General features: G+C 49.9%; 1 protein-coding gene across 4 annotated transcripts in view; it reads left to right on the top strand.

Moving 5' to 3' along the window:
• The window catches only part of SLC39A11 (solute carrier family 39 member 11), a 347222-nt gene that overhangs the window by 264025 nt on the left and 60671 nt on the right, over positions 1–22526 (top strand). For all 4 annotated transcript variants that reach the window (XM_077753833.1, XM_077753824.1, XM_077753845.1 and 1 more), the window contains one exon: positions 14618–14687. In XM_077753833.1, coding sequence (XP_077609959.1) covers positions 14618–14687 — 70 coding nt within the window. The remainder of the gene's footprint in view (positions 1–14617; positions 14688–22526) is intronic.

The following is a 22526-nucleotide window of genomic DNA, read 5'->3' as shown; positions in this document are numbered from 1 at the left end:
ACTGTGAGATCGTGACCTGAGCCAAAGTTGGACGCCTAACCGACTGAGCCATCCAGGTGCCCCTCAAAAGGGTTTTGTACTTCATTTGAAATGAACTGTTCATGAACCCATGCTGGTTACTCTTGACTTCCATTCCTCTTTGTTCACTTTATAGAGATTTGTGAACCAGACTTGTAATAATCTGGTTTTGGTTCTTTTGGTGGAGAATCACTAGCATTTCTTTGGCCACCGTCTGCCATATTCCCTCCCCCCTCCATCAGCTAACTCTTAGCTCCCTGCTGCTCAGGGAGCACCCACGTCTGTTTTGGATCTCTCTTATTAAAAAAAACCAAACCAGGCCTGCACGCGCCAGGCACAAGAGTAGATCGTCCATGCCTGGCTAAAGAGGACAGCCTGTGCGTGGGCCTCGGGATGCAGCCAGTTGTGAGGATTCTCCTAGCGCCTGTCGATCTCTCTCCGGAGTGTCTCGGATCAAATCTGACATTAATTAAAAGAAGGCCTCGGGCTCTGAGCACCTTGCTGGCTGGGTTACATATTTTATTAGTTTCTGACATTTACGCTGGACTTGAAATTGGCCAAATGTTTCACAGTGATTTATGAGACCATCGCTACCGCCGCTTGGCTGGACAATACCTCGAGAGGCCAGCTGTCACTGTCCTGGTGCAGACGCCCTAGGAGACGACCGGGAAATAAGAAAGAGTACCTCCAAATTAATACTATAATTGCCATAAAAAATGTTTTTAAGTTAAATGGGTAGACTGATCAGAACATTCTGGACGAAAGGCCAGGCTGGGAAGTTAAGTAGAAAACAAGCCTCCGGTACACAGACATGAAGTCAAAGATGTAACATGTGAGTGGAGATGCAGAGAAAGAATTCTTAAGCTACAGAACACACACAACCTTGTAGACTTTTATATATTTGTTTCTTTGTTTATTTAGAGAGAAGGAGAGAGAGTGAGAGCACGAGCAGTGTAGGAGCATAGAGAGAGAGAGAGAGAGAGAGAAAGAATCCCAAGCAGGGCTCGAACTCATGAACCATGAGACCATGACCTGAGCCAAGATTAGGAGTTGGATGCTTAACCGACTGAGCCACCCAGGCGCCCCAGCCTTGCAGATTTAAATGACCCCCCCTTAATGCTGAGTGTGAATGAACAACTCCCCCTCAGACAGATCTTGCTGAGATTTTAAAACTCCAGACACAAAGATGAAAAAAGTTAAGAGCTTCCAGAGGGAAAAATCAGTTCAACCACAAGGAACAGAGAATTCAATTACCATCAGATTTCTCAGCAGCAAAACTGGATACCAGAAGGCTGAGGAGCAATGCCTTCGAGATATTGAGGAGAGGTCATTTGGGACCTAGAATTTTCTATCAGGCCAAACTAGTAAGTCACAGAGAAAAAAATCAAAATTATTTTTACACATGCAAGGACTCAGAAGTTTATCATCATCTTTCCCATGCAGTCAAGGAGGCCCTCTAACAAAATGAAGAAGGAACATATGACATCTGAGGAAGGTAGCATCACAAATGCTCTGTGATTCCTCTTATACAAGCTTCTCTTTTTTTTTAAGTTTATTAATTTTGGGGAAAGAGAGAGAGACCCCAAGAAGAGGCAGGGCAGAGAGAGAGAATCCCAAGCAGGTTGCATGCTGTCGGCATAGAGCCGGATGCGGGGCTTGAATATGGGAAACCACAAGATCATGACCTGAGCCAAGATCATAACCGACTGAGCCACCCAGGTGCCCCCCTCTTATACGAGATTCTTAGAGGCGTCACATTCATGGAGACAGAGGTAGCATGGTGGCTGATAGAGGCTGGGCTGGAGAGGAACTGGGAGTTAGCGTGTAATGAGGACTGAGTTTCAATTTTGCAGGATAGAAAGAGTTCTGGAAAGGCAGTAGTGGTGGGTACCCAACTGTGAGTGACCTTAATACCACTGAACCATACACTTAAACATGGTTAAGATGGCAGATTTTATGTTATGTGTATTTACCGCCGTTAAAAGAAACAGTAGAGTATTATGCTAAGTGAAATCAGTCAGTCAGAGAAAGACTGATATCATATGTTTACACTCATATGTGGAACTTGAGAAACTTAAGACCATGAGGGAAGGGAGGGGAAAAGCTAGTTACAAACAGAGAGAGAGGGAGGCAAACCATAAGAGACTCTTAAACACAGAGAACAAACTAAGGGTTGATGCAGGGAGGGGAGGGTCTGGGGAAAATGAGTGGTGGGCACTGAGGAAGGCACTTGTTGGGATGAGCACTGGGTGGAGATGAATTCATCCTGAGATGAGTCACAGGAATGTACCTCCAAACCCAAGAGCATATTGTATACACTGTATGTTAGATAACTTGACAGTAAATTATATTAAAAAATAATCATAAAAGAAACAATATAAGAGAGAAAGAGTGGGGGGAGGAAGGAAAGAAAGAGGAAGGGAGGGAGGAAGGAAGGAAAGAAGGTATCTATAAGACCCAGAAGATAAGATGAACACCAAAAAGAATCTCCTTGGCCCTTGATTCTTGGGACTGTTTTCTACAAATGGGAAGAATTTAAAGCCTTCTTAGGACTATTTTTCCTTCTCTTCATTTAGCAACCTGATTTGTAAAGAATATATGTTAGCACTCCGCTATGGTAAATTCCATTTTTATTGGATTGCTGTTTTCTGAACTGATCTGAGAACACACCTCAGGTGGAGTGTATCTGCACAGCAGTATCAAATGCGATAACTTTCATAGAGGAAAGGTGAGCAGAAAGCAGAGGTGGGAAGAAAGTATACTGAATCCCTCAGCCTTTCCAAGGGAGGCTCAACAGAGTAAGAAGCAACAGTGCTGTCAACCAACTTTCTAAATCAAGACAGTGATACACTAGGGGCACCGGGGTGGCTCAGGCAGTTAACCGTCCGACTTCAGCTCAGGTCATGATCTCACAGTCCGTGGGTTCGAACCCCGTGGCCGGCTCTGTGCTGACAGCTCAGAGCCTGGAGCCTGCTTGGGATTCTGCGTCTCCCTCTCTCTCTGCCTGTCTCCTCCTCACACTCTGTCTCTCTCTCTCAAAAATAAACATTAAGTGTTTTAAAGCAAGTGTATTAATATTTAAAGTTGTATAAAGTGACAGTGGCATCCACTGGAGAAGGACAAGTTAGAACTTAAAAATAAAATACGTCGCCTCTTAGGAGTGGAACTAGGAAATGGGGGGTGGAGATGGGGAAATTTATTACTTTAGGCTTTTTTTTTTTTTGAGCATTTTGAATGTTTGCTTCCATGTGTAGGTGTATTGCTTTGGTTAAAAAGTAGTGAGTAGCGTGATTTAAAATAACCATTTTTGGGGTTCCAAGTAAGAACATAAAATGAAACATTTTGATGTGCCTCAAGTCTTAGGGAAAGTAAAAGGATATTCAAATATATGGAGACAGTAGCAGCACAAGTAGTAATAGTGCTGAGGGGGATTCGAACAGAAGGAGTCACGGAAGAGCAGTAGAGGAGTCTGGCTTCAGAGACCGGTCTCCACATCTCTAACAGGGCTAAGAGTGAGCCCATCTTATGGGCTGAAAGGACCAGATTAAATATGGTGTCCAAATGGGTGCTCTTGCTGACATTACCACCGTTCTCAGCCCTTTGAGTTCCAAGCAGGAGAGGAGACATAATGATCAGCTAAATGAAGAAGTCAGTGTGGTGCACTATGAAAAAGAAGGAACGCATAGGCTGAATGGCTCAAGGGCTGTGTGACGTTGGGCATGTTGCTTGACCCCTCTGAACCCTGGTTTGCCTCTCTGGAAAATACAATCACAGTATCAATTTTGCAATTAAATTAGGATTAAAATAGATCAGTTTAGATAATGACCATAGTGTACCTGGGACAGACTTTGGCTGAATCATTGCGCCTTTTGGTTGTAAGTTGCAGGGCGAGAACTCAAAACGGCTTTAGGAAAATAGTGGGGTGTGGAAAGGCTGTTGCCGCAACTCATACACCCAAAGGAAGGACAGAGGTCCAGCCGGGCTCCAGGCTTCAGGGATAAATGACAAATAGACACAGACCCTTTGCTTCATCCATCACTGCTTTTCTTCACATGCCGGCTACACCGTCTCCTTGTGTAGCTCAGCTTCTCCTATGAGACACAGAATGCGGATAACGGCTGCTCCTGACCTTCCCTTCCTGTGGCTGCCTGGCCCTCTATTTTCTCTGCTTGGTGGAAAAATCCCAGCTCTCATTGCTCCCACTTGACCGTGTGCCCAGGCAGCCATGGCTAGGAGGACAGGTTCGTGCATGATGGGCTGTGACCACAGGGGACCCATCCCGAGGAGCCCGCAAGCCACCTCAGGGCGCACAGCGATCACAGGACTGGGGCGGAGAGGGCAGACAGCTATTTTCCTCCTTCCTGTTAACATCCTTGTGAAATGCTAACTGTCCCCTCTAAGAAAATACTGCTCCCCACTGCCCCCGCCCCGCCCCGCCTGTTATAAGCATTGTATTCTACTGCTGGCCATCCGTGTAGCAGCACAAACCAGAGGGCTGAGACATCAACCCCTGTTTCTTGCCCGGCTTTTAGAAATACTTCAGTGTTGGGGGTGCCTGGGTGATTCAGTCGGTTGAGCATCCAACTCATGATTTCAGCTCAGGTCATGATCTCACGGTTCGTGTGTTCGAGCCCCGCATCCAGACTCTGTGCGGACAGTGCAGAGCCTGCCTCAGATTCTGTCTCCCTTTCTCTCTCCCCCTCCCCACCTTGAAAATAAAAAAAAAGAAAAGAAAACAAAAGAAGAAGAAGAACTACTTTGGTGGGAGGCGGGTATGGGGAATGGTAAATTGAATCTGTGCCTTAGGTCATTCATCATTCTAAGAGAGCTGCCAGAGTCTAATTTTGTTCGTAAGTCCTTCAAGAGGGTTAAAAAAAAAAAAAAAAAGATCTTTCCTCCCGATTTCTGTAGGCCCTCGAGTCCCCAGGAGTTATAGAACTGTGACTCAGTCCCCCACACACCCCCAAGACCGTCCAGCGTTCAGGCATGTCCAAGAGCTGGCTGGACCCGATGCGTGGGCTCGGGGGCAGGATGCAGCCAGGTGCACTGTGCACAGCTGCGCTGGCGACACAGCCTGGCCCAGGCCGCTGTCCCCGCGGCATGGTGGCTCCATCCCCCGGGACCAGGACTGTGGTGACTGTTCATGCCGAACCCCAGGGAGGACCAGCAGGTGTCAGCTTCCACCCGAGGGCTGCACCGTCCTCTGGGCAGGGTAATTCCCACGGAGTGCAGAATGGGTGACGGCAGCGTGCTGCAGGGGACAGCCAACTCCCTGCTCCCCCGGCTTTGCCTTGTCCCTAGAATCCCCAATTTTTTTGTGGAGAAGAGCATCCTTTTCACAAAGCCCTGAGAAGCTGGGCCGTTAGCTGTGTGTGTGTGTGCACGTGTGTGTGCGTGTGCACGTGTGTGTGTGCATGTGTGCCTGTGTCCGCACTGTCGGCTGCAGGCATTTTCAGTGAGGCAGGGTCTCGGGCTGAATTCCTGCCGCGGCTTCCTTCCAGCGGTTTGTGGGACTATGAGGCAGGAAAGGTGCCACCAGGTGGCTTTGGCCATGCTTTCCCCTCTTTTCCTGGAACTCTGTCCCACCTCAGAGCAGTGTTCCCCACCTGGGAGATTGAGGCCGGGGGAGGGAACCTTCAGCGTGCAGAGTGGTGCTGGGGGGGGTCCTCCCCATGGACTGGGGGCTGGGGGTGGGGGTCGACGCTGAACAGAACTTCCACCTGCAGCCCCTGCTTCAGATAAGCCCATCATCGCAGGGTGTGCTTGCGCTGGGAAAATAATTCTATAGAGACCACACTTTTGACCACTTAGGATCCCTTGTCCTGCCTCTTCTGGGTTTTGGTGCTTCTTGGGTTTTCAGTGCTTCCTAAATCTCCGAAAGGACTTGTTGGTAAATTACAGAATGGAAACTTGTGCACTTAAATAGTGTGAATTTGTCAGATCGGAGCAGCCGGATGCTTCCCTGAACACCGGGGCCTCTGCACACGAGGACAGGGAGCTCAGTGACCTCTGTCGGGTGATCTGACAGAGGAGATCTGTACCCACCCCCCACCCCCCACACCTGGCGTGGCCCTTTACTAGACCTGGTCTAACCACACTCACCACCATACCTGGCCTGGACCCCTCCCACAGTAGCCTGGTCCCCCTCCCGCACCTGTACTGACCTCTCTACTACATGTCTGGCATGTCCCTGGGCCCTCAAGTTAATCCTTTACCTGGAGGACAAGCCGAGCTGTGACCACAGTGGCGTGTGGTGAGGGGGATCTGGCTAGAGGCCTGAGTCTGGGCCTGAAGCGGGATCTGTGGGTTGGAATAGCTCAGCATTTTCTGTACCGGCAAAGGCATTCCCTCCCTTTTTCTCCACGGGAACACAGGGATCCGATCTTTGTCTGGTTGCTGAAAACTGAAGCAAATTGAAATTGACTCTTGGATGTGGGTATTCAACACGATGCCTTCACTTGTTTAAAGATGTGGCTGAGTCATCTGTCCTCATTTCTGCCAAAAGGAAACGCCTCCTTCTCTGCCGTCTGCTGGGGCTGGAGGTGTCAGGGGCCACAGGACCGTGGTTTCTTTGGGTCCTTCGCTGGAGCCCAGCTGGAGACGGTAAATATGCCAAAAAAAAGCACACTTGCAAACATTAATTAGGGAGTGTTTATTTTAATTAGAGGGGGATCCATTTTGGAGTATCTTTAATTATCAACATCGCTTAATAAGCTCTTAAGATATGCCTATTGACACTGAGGAATTTGAGCTCAATTGAGCTCTTCTGGAACACCTGTGTTTCTCGTCTTTCCCAGCAGTTGACTTTACCCAATACGAATAGCAGGGCTGGGATAATCCATATTAGAAAGCGTGTGCAACTACTTTTTCAAAAAATAACGCTAAGTAGATCATTTTTATCCTTTATGGGGCGTTTGCCGGACTCCACAGGGATTCTTTGGCAATACCTGGCTGGTGTCACCAGCATCTTATTTAATATGACCAGATATCCAGCCTTGCTGGTTTCCCTTCTTGCTGGAAATCCGCGTGTGACCAAAGACAGACCAAGTGGGGGAATCAGCATATGGTGGGCCAGTCTCCCCAGAAGGCCCAGCCACGTTGTGGGTTCAGAATGGAAATACAGACAGCAAGTGTGTCCACGCCAGATGGGTGAACTGTCTCCATGGCCAGAAACAAGCCCTTATGGCCAGGAAGTCCCTCCTATAGTACGATGTGACACTGCTTCCTCACCCAATGTGTCACACCTCTCCCAGCCCAACGACAGTGCCCGGAGAGGCAGAAGCAGAGGAAGAATCAAAGCTGAGCTCGCCCAGCATCCTTGAAGGCTTCTGATGCCACTGGGGGTGGTCATTCCCCCTTCCTCACGGCCCCCATTGCCCGTATGGTTCCCTCCAGCCACAGACACTCCAAGATGGTTATATCTCTATTTTTTTTTTTTAAATAAGTAACCCATGAGGACCTGGGAACATATAAGTGGCAGCCCGGCCTCGCTCCTAGGACTGAGCCCATATTTAATGTTGAAGCATCATGTGGCCGGAAGGGTCAACAGGAGGCCACCCTGTCCATTCTTTTCAGTCCCACCTTCTCTCCACATCCACAGTCATCACCACCCTCAGCAGGGACAAAGGCCACTCTTCTCCCAGTTGAGCGAGGTAGGTCACACATTTCAAGAACCTCCTCCCTCAAGGTAATTTTTCCCCTTTGTCTAAATCCCTCCAGCTGTACTGAGGCATTTTTCTCTTGTTCGGTCCTCAGTGGAGAGGAGAGTAGGTAAGCCATCCTATTTCACATCATTTCTCCACCTTTGGGATTTGTTTTCCATGGTGGTGGTGGCAGCAGCTATTTTTTTTTAAGATTTTTATTATTTAAACATTTTTAAAACATTTTTAATGTTTATTTTTTTTAACTTTTTAAAATCTTTATTTTTGAGAGAGAGAGACAGAGTGTGAGTAGGGGAGGGGCAGAGAGAGGGACACACGGAATCTGAAGCAGGCTCCAGGCTCTGAGCTGTCAGCCCAGAGCCTAATGCGCGTCTCAAACCCATGAATCACAAGATCATGATCTGAGCTGAAGTCAGACGCTTAACCGACTGAGCCACCCCAATTTTTTAAATTTATTTAAATTCGAGTTAGTTAACATATAGTGTAATATTGGTTTCAGGAGTAGAACCCAGTGATTCATCACTTACATATAACACCCAGTGCTCATCCCAACAAGTGCCCTCCTTAATGCCCATCCCCCATTTAACCCACCCCTCCACACTCCCTCCAGCAATGCTCAGTTTGTTCTCAGTATTTAAGAGTCTCTAATGGTTTGTCTCCCTCTTTCATTTTATCTTATTTTTCCTTCCCTTCCCCTATGTTCATCTGTTTTGTTTCTTAAACTCCACACATGAGTGAAATCATATGATATTTATCTTTCTCTGATTGATCTATTTTGCTTAGCCTAATACACTCTAGTTCCATCCACATTGTTGCAAATGGCAACATGTCATTCTTTTTGATCGCTGAATAATATTCCATTGTGTATTAGTCAATGAACATTTGGGCTCTTTCCATAATTTGGCTATTGTTGAAATTTTTAAAAAATATTTATTTTTGAGAGAGAGAGAGAGCGCACAACCAGGGGAGGGACAGAGAGAGAGGGAAACACAATCCAAAGCAGGCTCCAGGCTCTGAGCTGTTAGCACAGAGCCCAACACGGGGCTCAAACTCATGAACTATGAAATCATGACCTGAGCCGAAGTCCTACACTTAACCCACTGAGCCGCCCAGGTGCCCCTATTATTGAAAGTTTTCAGTAATCTCTATACCAACCATGGGGCTCGAACTCACAGCTCTGAGATCAAGAGTTGCACGCTCCACAGACTGAGCCAGCCAGGAACCCCCCCAGCCATGTTTAATATTAAGCCCCCACAGGATGTGAGCTGTTGTCTTAATTTTAATACTTTTTAAATCAAGGAGAAAAAGTCCTAACACCCCTTGTCTCCTGCATGGCCATGGTGTTGACCTTCTTTAAACGGCTTTTGGCTATAACGGCTAGAGTTGATAGCAAGAGCACTTAAACCAGAGACCTAGCCAGTGTGCTGAAAGGCGAGTAATCCGGAGACCCGTGGCCCCTGTGTGACCGCCCTGGGATGCAAAGAAGGAATCGCACAGGCAGTGGCTGGAGACTTGAGGCTTCCCAGCAGCACATTAAGTGACAGACAGAGAGTTTCATTCATTGCCCCTGGCGTGAAAGCCACCCAACAGGTCTGTAATCATGAACTTCGGTGAGCGAGTGGCAGAGCCCAGAACAGGGAGGTGAGACACCCACCGTCTTCAGCCCTGGCCCGAGCACCCTGGACACCCAAGTCTGTATTTCAGAAGCCTGTCTCCTGCTGAGAGCATCTGACAGCTGGGCCCAGGTGCAGAGGAACGCAGCCAGGCAGGGAGAGGAAGTGCATCCCCACAGCAGCTCAGCTGAGCCAGTAACCACCTTTCAGTCTTTCCCTCCCACCCCCCCACGTGACCTGACACCCACGAATGTCAGGCAGAGCCGAAATGTCACCCACATCAACCGTTTTGGAGGCCGGCAAGATCTCCTGGAGAAGACCTGTGAACTCTTCCCCTCCCCCCATCATGCACAAAGAAATGGAAGGGCGCCTGGGGGGCTCAGTTGGTTAAATGTCTGACTGCGGCTCAGGTCTGTGATCTCACGGTGTGTGGGTTCGAGCCCCGCGTCGGGCTCTGTGCTGACAGCTCAGAGCCTGGCATCTACTTCGGATTCTGTGTCTCTCTCTCTCTCTCTGACCCTCCCCCATTAGCACTCTGTTTCTCAAAAATAAATAAATGTTAAAAAATTAAAAGAAAAAAGAAATAGCTAGCTCTCAATGGAAAAAGAAAATATTAGTTGCTATGGCCTGAATGTTTGTATCCTCCCCCCCAATTCATACATTGAAATCCTAACCCCCAAGGTGATGGTGTCAGGAGGTGCTTAGGATGGAGCTCAGGGATTAGTGTCTTATTACAGAGGCTTAAGAAAGGTTCCTTGCCCTTCACCACGTCAGGACGTGGCAAGAAGGCATGTCAGTGAACCCCGAAGCAGGCTCTCACCAGACACCCAGTCTGCCAGCATCTTGGTCTCTGACTTCCCAGCCTCCAGAACTGGGAGAAGTCGATCCTTGTCACTTATTAGCCACTCAGTTTCCGGTATTTTGTTACAGCAGCCGGAGAAGATACTAGATTTTAACTGCTCACTTGCCTGCCACCAACTTAAACTCTTAGAGTGCTCTAGACTAGTTTAAAAATGTTTCCCCTCTCAACCCGCTTTCGATTTTCCCCCAGGGGACCTTAGGCAATGCCTGGAGACATTTTTGATTAGCACACCTCCTGGGGAGGGAGCGTAGCCAGCCTCCAGTGGGCAGAGGCCAGGAATGCCACTCAACATCTTAAGATGTACCAGCCAGCCTCTTATCAGACACCGTCCATAGTGAGAACGCCCGCCCTGAGCACATCATTCTGTACGTGAAGCATCGTTATCCTCCTTCCGTTTTTAGAGGAACCTTAAATAATACACCAGGACTTGAGCCGTAGCCTTTTTGTTCTTCTTTTCCCCCGTGGAGGAGACGTTAGGATGGAGAGTCCGGGGGATGGGAGAGGGAGGGGCGGACGCACCTGCCGTCCGACCGCGCAGAAGAGCGCAGGGGGCTGGCTGGGCTTTCCGAGCCCCTTCTCCGGCGTGTCCTCAGGACTCTGCCTCGCCCACCACCTGCCATGTGCCACCACCATGTGCCACCGCAGGCCCGGGATTTATCTTCTCTCTCTTTGCACCCGAGGTAATAGCAGTAGCTGTGAAAAGAGGCAACCGCGTACTGATAAGACTCCAGGCACTTTGGTTTCTTGTCTTAATTACCTTCCTAATTTGCACTTTTGGTGGAACACCTGGGGTGTGAGCACCAGTCGGCAATTTTTTCCTCCGCTCCTTCTCCACCCAGCAGGTTCTTTCTACCATCTGTTGATCTTAAATATCTGCCTTAATTCTCTTATGTATGTTCGTTCCGCGCTTGTAATTTATCTTGGTCCCTCATTAGCTTCTCCATTCCACCTTCAGATGAGGTAGCAATGACATTGCTTCCCCCACCCCCACCCCCCAGCACCTGCCCTTCCCCTGGCAGTGGGAAACGGCTTGGCCCCCCTCCCAGCGTAGCTTATGCTGGTGGAGGACGGACCCACTCATGTGCGGATCATCACAGAATGTTCCCGCACTGTTGGCCCAGGTACAAAGTGGGGGCAGAGGGACTGCGCATTCACGTTGCTCCAAACCCCTTCGGGGTACAGATTCAGATGCCAGCCCTTGCCACCCACACCTGGGAGAAAAGCCACAAGCGCGGGTCGGCAAATGGGTGGGGGCCGTGGGGGGGCCTGGCTCTGCTTCTCGAGGCTGTGTCCCTTCGGGCAGATGCGTTTTCCCCCGCCTTAACTGGGTACCCCCCTGCCAACCTCCCAGAGCTACTGTGAGTCCAAGTGCTGGGGCTTTTGCTAAATAACCAGAAGGGGTTAGTTTGCTAATTAATATAGGTTCTGTTGCTCTGGGCTGCGCTATCATTTACATTACAGTGACTGATTAGAGCAAAATCTGTAACAAAAGATCCGACCAGCTGTTGTTTATACTTTAGAAAAGCACATTTTTTTTTTCAAAGGGAGAGAGATGCCCCCTGTGATGTTATAAAACACCCGCTTAGTCCCTTCCCAGCTTTTGACCCCTCTCCCCAGTGGGCCAGGGGTCCCTGGTGAAGTTCTTTGTCTTGAAGACCCACAGTTACCTCTGAGAGCAGGCTGAGGTCTTGGCTGTGTGGGCACAAAGGATGAGAACAGCAGATTTGGAAACACCGGACTCTGAAGGTAGGAGACTGGCCGAATGGAAGAAGCATCTGAGATGCCCTCCAGCTTTCTGGTCTCATGACCGTGGGCACAGGCAGCCCCTGGGATTCAGAAGATGCACAGAATAGGGGCTTCCTCCCCCCCTGCTGGAGAGGATGCCTGGGGCCCTCAGGCCCGGCCGTCACAGCCCGCCCTGAAGTCCAGCGCTCACCCATAGTCGGCACCTCACCTAGGACTTTCCTCCTTTCTGCAGCTTGTCACATGCATTGGGCAAACCCAGCAATGGTGACCGTGCATCCAACCCTCTCCCTGGGGTTGTGCTTTCCTCTCCACCCTCAGAGGGCATTTCTGAAAGAGAAGACTAAGGAACATGCAGCCATCGAGAAGGAAGAGCCTAGACCTCAGAGCCAGAGCTCAGCTTGCCTCTCCCACTGGCTCCCCCTCACCTGTCCTCCCTGATGGGGAGCAGAGGTGACGAGTCCCACCTTGACTTCATGTATAAGGCTTATAGCCCAGTGTGTGGCAGACAGAGGGCCACCAGACATCCATTTCTCAAAAGAAAGACCACCAAGAGACTGAGATCTTGAATACAAGGCCTGATTTAGAGCCAGAGTCATCACAGAGGGAAGACTTAATGCATGAAGGCTCAGCCTTTGTTAAAAATTTACATCAGGAGCCTGGGGCTCTGGGCTGGCAGCTCAGAGCCTGGAGCCTGATTCAGATTCTATCTACCTCTCTCTCTGCCCCTCCCCTGCTCACTTGCTGGCCTCTCTCTCTTTCTCTCAAAAATGACTAAATGTTAAAAAAAAAAAAAAAAGAATTTCCAAAGAAAGGGAGCCTGGGTCACTCAATCAGTTAAACATCTGACTTCAGCTCAGGTCCTGATCTCACAGTTTGTGGGTTCGAGCCCCACGTCAGGCTCTGTGCCGGCAGCTCAGAGCCTGGAGACTGATTCAGATTCTGTGTCTCCCTCTCTCTCTCTCTCTCTCTCTGCCCCCCCCCCTTGCTGATACTCTGTCTCTCAAAAATGAATAAATGTAAAAAAATTTTTAGAATTTATATCAGGAGACTTACCAATTATATAAAAATCGATCAATCTTTAAAACCTCAGTTCTGAAGCATGTGGTTGCTCTGGCGGTATTGAATGGCCGGCCACTTCAGCCCCAGAGCCTGGTGGAGCAGGGTCCCGGGGCTTCTCAGCAGCCGGCTCTGGCGTGTGCCAGGCATGCTGGGAGGGGGCTGTCTGCCATCTGGTTTCGGAAAGACCTCCCCCTCACCCCCACCCCCAGCCAAACCCATAACTTCTGAGTCTAGCCCTGGCCCAAGAGTCATGCCATACGATCTCTGGGGTTTCCTCTACCTCCAAAGTCCTAGGATTCTGTATCCCATCATTGGTCATTATGAGGCATATGGGAAGATATTTGGCGGAGGATCAAAATCCCAAATTCTCAACCAGCGATCTCCAGTGGCTACAGCCACCCCATAGACCCCCACAGGGGATTGAAACACAAAGGGTTAAGGTGAGGCAATAAAAAGAGCCCTTTATACCTTAGCAGGGTGTTAGGGTCTCTTGGTGAACCAGGCTGGATAATGGGTGAGCTCTTACCCTTTAACACGGGACAAGTTTGAGCAGATCTTTTGTCTCCAGCTGCCTCCAGGACTCACCATCACAGGCCCTCCCCAGCTAAAGGGGACACAGAGGATAAAAGTGGCATTTCAAGGAGACAGTGACTCCCAAAAGAAGACAAGCCCTTCTCAGTCAGAAGATTTTCCCCTCTTCCCTCTTTATGACAAAAAAAAAGTTCCTCCTGGCCCCGAAAGCGCTTGGTCTTGATTCTGGTCAGTATTGGTAGTTCTCATTCCTGGTATGATTCAGAGGGGTCTTTAAACTCTCCCATAGATATCAGAAAATGTCTTAACGTTACGGTTCTGCCCCGCTGGCCCCACGCCACTGGGACAGTTCCATTGTTTTCCATAACCTTTCCTTCTCCATCAGATACTTGTAGGCCAGTAGTGTTCTTCCTCATTTGATCAAAGTCAGGGTATTGGTTGCCTGGGCAGGCTTACTAGTCCCTCTGGAGAGGACTTGGGGAGTCGTTTTGTCCATCCCCACGCTTAAGCTAGGCTGTCGCCACACCATCTCAGAGTAGACTGTAACAGTCCACCGTTTCAAGATGGCTCCTCGAATGTCTGGGAAGACATCTCTGGGCCCCTGCATCAATCTTGGACTTCTTGTTGCATGAGCTAAATAAAACCCTATGTGTTTAGCTTAGGAGTCCGTTATCGAGCTCTTTCAGTAAAGGGCCAGACAGTAAATGTTTTAGGTCTGTGGGCCATATGTTCTCTGTCACACCTACTCATCTCTGCTGATGTATCGCGAAAGCAGCCACAGACAACTTGTCAACAAATGAGCGTGGAAGTGTGCCAATAAAACTTTATTTGTGAACGCTAAAATTATGTGACTTTCATGTGTCATGAAATACTATGCTTTCTTTGATTTTTTTTTCCCCCAGTTATTTAAAAATGTAAAAATTGTTCTTAGCTTACAGGCCATACCAAAATAGGCAGTGGGCTGAATTTGGCCCCCAGACCATGGTCGGCCAAGCCCGGATTTAAACCCCAGTCATGTGGGTTTTCTGTTACTGGCAGCCTAGTGTGGTCTTGCCTGACACAGTGATGGTAATGAACCCTATTCAAAAATTGCTCCTGACCCCTCATGCTTTTCCGTTCTGTTTCAGAGGGTCTTGCTGTTGGCGTTGGATTTGGGGCTGTAGAAAAGACAGCGTCCGCCACCTTTGAGAGTGCCAGGTAAGCCAGCACCTGCTCCTTAGAGCCTGGCGCTGTACCCAGTGGTGCTCCGGTAATGCATATTACCTTGATGGGCACCCTCAGGTCCAGAGGGTCCAGACTGGTGGAAGTGGGGTGGGGGGAGGTCAGGTGAAGCTTATCTGAGAGAGGGATTCCATCAAAGAAGCAGGTTCACCGTTTGTCAGATGAGCTATCTAATGGGTAACCACTTTGAAAACAATGTGGATGTAATCATCTGTGTTCCCCAAATCCTTTAAATGTATAAAGACTAAAGGCATGGGCACCTGGGTGGCTCAGTCGGTTAAGTGTCTGACTTTGGCTTAGTCATGATCTCTTAGTCCATGAGTTCGAGCCCCGCACGGGGCTCTGTGCTGACAGCCCGGAGCCTGGAGCCTGCTTGGGATTCTGTGTCTCCCTCTTTCTCTGCCCCTTCCCTGCTCCCATTCTCTCTCTCGTTCTCTCTCTCTCTTTCAAAAATAAATAAGCATTAAAAGAAAATTTTAAAAAATAATTTTAAGATAAAGGCTAAAGACAAAAAAAAATTTAACAAAGCCAGCAACTGATGCTCTCCACTGCTCCCTCTTTTTGAAGCCCCCCCCTTTCTCTTTCAAGGCCCTGCACCCCCTGGCTCTCCGCTTCCTGTCCCTCTGCCATTCTCTTGCAGGTTTCTCATCCTGAGGCCCTTTATGAAATGTTCATGTTGCCCAGAACCCATCCCTGGGGTTCCTTTCTTCTCACTCAGGGTGCTCTCCTTGGGGAATCTGCTCCATTCCCAACCAAGACTTTTATGTCAATCTGCTGGTGATGCCAGCGTTGATCTTCAGCCTAGACTATTCTCCGGAACTTAGGCCTACGGGTCCAGCTACCTTGCAGACATCTCCACTCAGATGTGTCTCAGGACCCCCACACTTGGCATTTCCAAAGTTGAGCTCATTTTCTCCATCCGCCATCCGGCAGAACCTGCCCCTCCTCCCACATTCCCCATCGCCACCTTGCGCCCCCTTGACCAAACTGAACTCACCGCTATCCTCGACTCCTCATTTCCATAGACGATCTTCCCATAGACAACCTGTGCCTTCTAAGTTCTTTTTCCTTTCCACCTCCCTGGCATTCCACAGGGCCCAGGTAATGCTCCAGCCTTGGGACCACGGAGGGGCTTATCCTGTAGCCATCACGGCAATGGGTTCTACGTGGTCCCTCATGCCTGCAAAACCAATACTGCAGCCTCCAGGCTGGAGGAGAGCAGGGAGGAGCCTTTCATCCAAGGGTGGCAAACTCAGGCCCCTTCGGAAGACCAAGGGGCAAGAAAGTGAGTGGACACCATCATCGGCTGGAGATGGTTGGGAGTAGTAAGGACAGAGGAGAACCTCAACCGGGCAGCACATGCACTATCTCAAGGCACAGTTCTGACCCCTGCATCTAGCTCATTTCTCGGCCTTCTGACTGACGCAATCTCAAAATAGACTTTCCCCCCATGGCAACGGCCCCACCCCCTTCAGTGATGGACCCGGTTTCTATTCACCCTGCGTGTCAGGAAGTCATTTCTCACAGAGCTCCTCTCCTTCCCGTCCTCAGCTGCTGAACTTGCATGAAGCCTCTTTATACCCCATCCCCTCCTTTTAGCCGTTCCCTCAGCCAATGCGGGGCCCCTGTATGTTAAGTGTAGTCTCTGCCGGGCTTTATTTTTTATTATTTTTAAAAAAATGCTTGAGGGAGGGAGGGGCAGAGAGAGGGAGAGAGAGAGAGAGAATCTCCAGCAGACTCTGTATTCAGCATGGAGCCCAACATGGGGCTCAGACCCACGACCCCAAGATCGTGACTCCAGCCGAGGTCAAGAGTCGGGTGCTTAACTAACTGAGCCACCCAGGCGTCCCTCTGCAGGTCTTCAAATTCTAATACATGTTCAAGGTCATGTGTGCTTCTTGAAGGCCCAGACGCGCGTGGGGGCTGGCATGTTCTAAGTCAAAATTTCCCCTGTTCTTAACTCCTTATAACCGCCTGTCAGACCTGGTGGGTCATTCGAGCAGGTCGATGGCGGGTGGGGATGGGGGGACTTCATAATGTCAAAATGTCGCCGAAATCAAGGGTTAATTGTGATTCGTAATGCCCTGCGGGCTGCTCTTCTCGAGCTGGGAGAGGGTCGGGAGTGTGGCTCTCTGTCCCCCGGCACAGCCATCTTGATCTTGGCCTTGCTTAGACCAGGAGAAACTTCCGAGTCAGCAGGATCCGGGAGGCTGACCCCCAAGCATCCGCAGCCCGGGTCCTCCTGGGGCTCAGGCACCGTGCACGTCACAGCGGGTCGGTGGCCAGCAAGTGACAGCTCTGCCCCTGGCCAGGCTTTCAGTCCAGTGGCACCACGTCTCCCGTGACATCGGGATGTCAACTAGTCTATTGCCCGCACTTTCTGCTAATCTTTGTAATTATTTCTGAAGAAAGTGGAGCAGCAGTCTTTCCAGCCCAGCCCCGCCCTTGCCTCGAACAGACTCTCTCCGAGTTACATAAACCCTCAACAGGACCCTCCAGTTGGGACTGAGCTGGAGCCGCAGCCGCGGTACTTTCTGCCTCACAAAGCCCCCTGCTAACGGAGTCGCCGGGGGGTTCTCACGCCCCCACACTCCACCCTCCCTCGGCCACAGCCCGTGGGGGCTTGCCACAGTCACCCCTGTGTCCAGAGTATTCGGGGGGGACAGAAGGTTCTCCTTTCAACAGACCCTCCCCATCAGTCCATTCCCCTCCCTCCCCTTAAATCCATATACAGTTCCTGATTTGGGTTCTTCCTTTTCAAATGATCCTACTCTTGAGTGGGGGGAGGGGGGAGCCGGTGAGACGCACGAGAGGCCCCAGGCAAGGCTCGTTAGCTTTCTCTGCCCTTAGCTCGTTGTACAGATGAGTTTCCATGGCTGGATGGGGACCAGCAGGCAGTTGAAAGGGAGCGAGGGGGAAGGAGAAAGAAAGAGGCTAATGCCAGAGGGCAGGCTGCCAAAGCAAAGTCATCCGATGATTAAACGCATCTAGTACCAGGGACACGTTTTGCTTTTTGAAATCCCAGCTCCGTGCGATGAACAAGGACACGCCTAAGATATGACACAGAAAGCCAATCCTGAAAACAAAGGAATGAAAAAAGGTGCAAGGTGCGCCCCGACCAAAAAGAAAGCAGGCATTACAGTTTTAGAATCAGACAAAACAGGCTTGGAGACACAAAGCCACGTAAAGAATAGAGGTCACTGCTTTGTGGGAGGGGAAACTGTGCGCCGGGCTGGTGGGCTGCGCCTGTTCTTGTGCGCAATCTAAGTCTCAAGCTGGTTAAGGAAAATGGTCAGAGTTTCGAAGGAAATAAGACCAAACCGCCGTCGTGGTGAAGGGTTAGGGCTCCCTGCTCCGGCACCGGGAAGGCAGATAAAAAGTTAACACAACGCACATCACGGTTTTGTGCAGAGCCCCAGCCAGGCAATGAAAAAAACCGACATTCTTTTCCAGCATGCGTGCGCACGCTTCCCAAAATTGATGAGTGCCGTGCCGCAGAGAAAAGTCACAATGCCCCCCAAATCAATACTACTCAGACCACATTCTGTGACCGCAATGTGACATAATTGAAAATCAATAACAGAAAAGATAGCCTAAATAATTGGTTAGTGGGCAGTGAAACCAATAAAGACCAGAAGATGAGCAGCGTAAGCTCCAAGGGAGGGATGCAAACCAAGTTACTAAGAAACCAGCGGACGAAGGGCATGCTCTTCTCTCGAGTCAGGGGCCCTTCACAGAATGGGTGGTACTTCATCAGGACCGGGGAGTGGGATGGTCCGCTTGCGTAGGTGGATGTGATGGAGGCAGGTAACACAGGGAAGAAAAGTCCAGGTGGGTCCCAAGGCGTTTTCAGGGCCAGTGGAGAGGTGAAGTCACCGAGATGGAGCCCGCATGGTGCTTTCTGGAAGGGAAGCCTGACGGCTAAAACAGCACATCACTCAGCAAGAGGTCGGCAGCTAGGGTGGGTTCTGACACGGAGAAATGAAATGACAAAACCCAAGAGGTGATTTGAACAGTGATCTGACTCTGAGGGAATAATTTGAGGGGAGGAGGTGGGTGGACCCTTGTGAAGAGTTCAGCCCTGGAACGGATGCCTTCAGGGCTACCAGCAAGGTAAGGATGTGGGACTGAAGAGAGACCTCAAGGAGGGGAGGGAGGAAGAGGTTTGAATGTAGAACCGCCAGATGGTATCTGTCAGTGGATTTTGTTGTCGTGTAGAAGGGAGAAGGGGGAATTCAGGTTTGGGGCAACAGGGAGACACAGATAATCACGTAGCTCTCTGGAAGGGCCTGGCGGGAGAGAGGATGCGTTTGCATGTACTTGGCAACAAAGTAGGTGCCTGGGGTCCACGTGGACCAAGCTAGCTGCTCTTCATTTAGAGTAGGGGTCTCAGCAAACTGTAGCCCTCGGGCCAGGTCCAGCCCAACACCGGGTTCTGGAAACGGTGTTTTCTTAGAACACAGCTAACACTCTCTTGTTTACATATCGTCTGTAGCTCCTTATGTGCTTCAATAATTGAGGTGGGTAACTGCCTCGGAATCTCAAGGCCGAAAGCTGAGGATATATAGTAATCTGGCCCCTTTGCAGACCAAAGTATGCAGACCTCTAATTCAGCGGAAGACCATGATTTTAGTCCAGATCCATCATCAAATGCTCTGACACCAGCTAACTTTTGTACGACCTCTTTCTGGTGGCCTGTTAATAATGCATCTAGAAGTCACAGATCTGCAGCCACCATGGGGAAAAAGAAAGGGATAGAGTAAAGACTCAAAGAAGACAGGGTCCTCAACTGAATTTCTCTGATCAGGAAAGACTGAGGCAGGACGCGGGCGTATAATTTGTGCAGGACTGCTGCCACCTAGTGTTCTGATGCTGTTACTTCACCTTTATGGCGCCTGCCTCCATGTCTTCTTTGGCTCCATTCACCTTCCTTCCTCACTGGCTCGCTGGTGTGGCACTCTTCATTCCAAATTCATTGTCCCTTGAATCATGAACAGTCTCAGGCAGGAAAGGGAAGCCCGCGGCTCAAGTGAAACATAGCTTCCTTCTCTCTGATCTGGTCCCATAGCAATTTCTTCTGGTGTCACCTTGCTGCTTAAACAGTTTTCCTTTCTGAAGTGGAATTACCTCCAGAGAACGTGTTCCCTACAAAGGAAACATGCTTTCGGCTTTCACTTGACTCAGTGGCAGGGTAATTCAAACCAGCGGAGAGAGCAAGGCTATTCACACTTCACATACAGACCACTTCCTAGTTAGGCTCTGAGCACACACGTGGGGTGGCATTTGTCATCCTCGAACATAGCCTGACCGGCAAGTGCACCAGGCTGTGTGTAGCCAGGGAGGCTGGCTGCAGACTCACAGAGTACCCTGGATAATAAAGCACGTCCCCAGATACACCTCCGTGTGTTTCTTGTGTCTCATCTAGTGCCTCAACCAGCTAATGCTAACCGACGTCCAGACACTTAGGAAAGAATGCCTGGTAGATTAGTCTGCATTTGGACCTAAGATGGCTTACTAAGTTGCACGGGGTGGGGGGGGAGACATCAAAATAAATTTTAAAGTATATGTCTGCCTCCCCGATCAAGGAGTAAATCACAAGTCAGATATAGCCTTTCCCTGGCTTAAAAACCAGTACACATGTTGATATATTAACAGTCCTTTAAGACGGTGGTCATTACTCAACAAAGCAGCCATTTCTTTAGAAACAAAGATGGCGTGGCGCCTGGGTGGCTCATTTGGTTAAGCGTCTGACTCCAGCTCAGTCATGATCTCGCGGTTTGTGCATTCGAGGCCTGCGTCGAGGTCTGTGCTGACAGCTCAGAGCCTGGAGTCTGCTTCGGATTCTGTGTCTCCCCCTCTCTCTCTGTCCCACTCCTGGCAGTAGACACATTTTCCTGGTCATTAGTCAACAGTAGCCCATTAATGGTGTGTCTCTATGTGGAAGACCTATTACCTATATGCATCTATCTGTCCGATGAATCCCCCTACTTTGGTTCCAGAAAATAAATGAAAATAGGTTTGCAAATTAAATGTAGAGATGGTCAAGAGCAGCCTCACTGCTGTGTGGGGAGGGGTCTTGGAGAAGTAAGTGTAAACTTCTTCAGCACAGTTCACTTACACATCTACCATAACCACCTGCACTCTTACAAGCAGACTGCCCTCTGGCTGGACCAGCTCCCAGACTTCCAGAGACTTCTAAGGAAGCTCTCCATTCCTTAGGCTGCCGATCTTGACCTCCCTACCCGTCCACAGAATTGGGTCTCACCGTTCCCCGTGGGGATGCCAGAGCCCAGCCAGGTCTCTCTGAGACTGGCCTTCAGGCGGAGAAGTGCAACCCCAGCATGAGGTCAGGATGGTGCCCAGGCGAGGAGATATTTGCCCACCTTGACCCAACCACTGCTGCCCCTTTCACAGCAGAATAACACCTCCCCCATCCCCGTGCCACAAACCCCACTGCCCCACCCTTCAATCACCCCAGCAGAATCGGAAGCGAATTCTTATGCTGTTCTGTATTTGCGATAGCAGATTGTTCTCTCCATTTTATTTTATGCAAACAAGCCCTTGTCTTGAACCCATCAAGATACCTTGCCCGGGATTCTAGAGTTATCTATTAGCAGCTCTTTCTCTTACATTTTTCTTTCCAGTCCTCCCACACACTGATCCCTTTACCCCGAGTTCTGAAGAGACAGTGAAACTTGCAAGTGTGGGCAGGCAGGCAGCAGGTGGCGGACACTGCCCCCGTGCGGTGGCTAGCCATCACCGGGCCAGGTGCTGTACAGAACAACGGCAAGGAGACAAAAGGCAATCGAGACTTGTTGATGTCAGAAGCAGCGTGACCTCTGACTTCTAAAGACCCTGTGCTTTATACATACAAGTTTATAAAACTCCTGTGTGCATTTCCGGAAATAGTTACATCTTTATATTCCTGCTATTTTGACCTGGATAGTTCATTCGATTCAGCCCTGACGGTGCTCTGCTATCATCTTATTTTCCTGCATCAGCATAACAGCAGAGCTTTTGTGTGGTCCCCGCTCTCAGCAGAGAGGAGGGAGGATGTGAAATGGGCTGGGAAAGAGCCGGAAGCCCCTCGTCGCCGTGACTGTTGGCGCCAGTAGGAAAGCAGTGGTGTGAACGGGCTTCACTTTAGGACACCCAAAAATCGATTTGATTTTCTTAGGGGGTAACATGTTTCATTTTTCTAATGACTTCAAAAAATAATGTTATGAAAATTATTATGTTAGTTCCGGAAGTAAAGAGGACGGGCCTAAAAGCCTGCCAAACTCATGGACAGAGCCAGACTCGGACCCCACATTTCCTCGCGGATAATCGTAGAGCCCTTCCCTCCGCAGAGCTATTCTCAAGCACACCCCACAAGGTTTATTTAACACTTTTTTTTAATGTTTACTTATTTTTGAGAGAGGGAGAGGGAGGGAGAGAATGAACAGGGGAGGAGCAGAGAGAAAGGGAGACACAGAATCTAAAACAGGCTCCAGGCTCTGAGCTGCCAGCACAGAGCCCGACGCAGGGCTCGAACTCACAAACCATGAGACCATGACCTGAGCTGAAGTCAGACGCTCACCCGGCTGAGCCACCCAGGCGCCCCCGTTTTTCCCCCTCTTCCCCACTGACCTTCAGGAAGTGCCCATCCCATCCTTGGACCCCCTGGGGGCTCCTGAGAACCTTCTGCAGGTGCTTTGCCCCAGGAGGCCTGACCAAAAGGAGCCGGCAGGGCTGGGGGCTGGGAAGCGAGGGCGAGGAGGGAATGGTCTTGGCTCCATCTCCTTGTCCAAACCCCGGCCTTCTTACCTCCCTCTG

The sequence above is a fragment of the Crocuta crocuta genome, unplaced genomic scaffold, assembly GCF_008692635.1.
Source record: "Crocuta crocuta isolate KB4526 unplaced genomic scaffold, BGI_CrCroc_1.0 scaffold50, whole genome shotgun sequence".
Classification (NCBI taxonomy): Eukaryota; Metazoa; Chordata; class Mammalia; order Carnivora; family Hyaenidae; genus Crocuta; species Crocuta crocuta.
The sequence above is the reverse complement of the archived record's forward strand: the minus strand, read 5'-3'. Positions and strand labels throughout refer to the sequence as shown.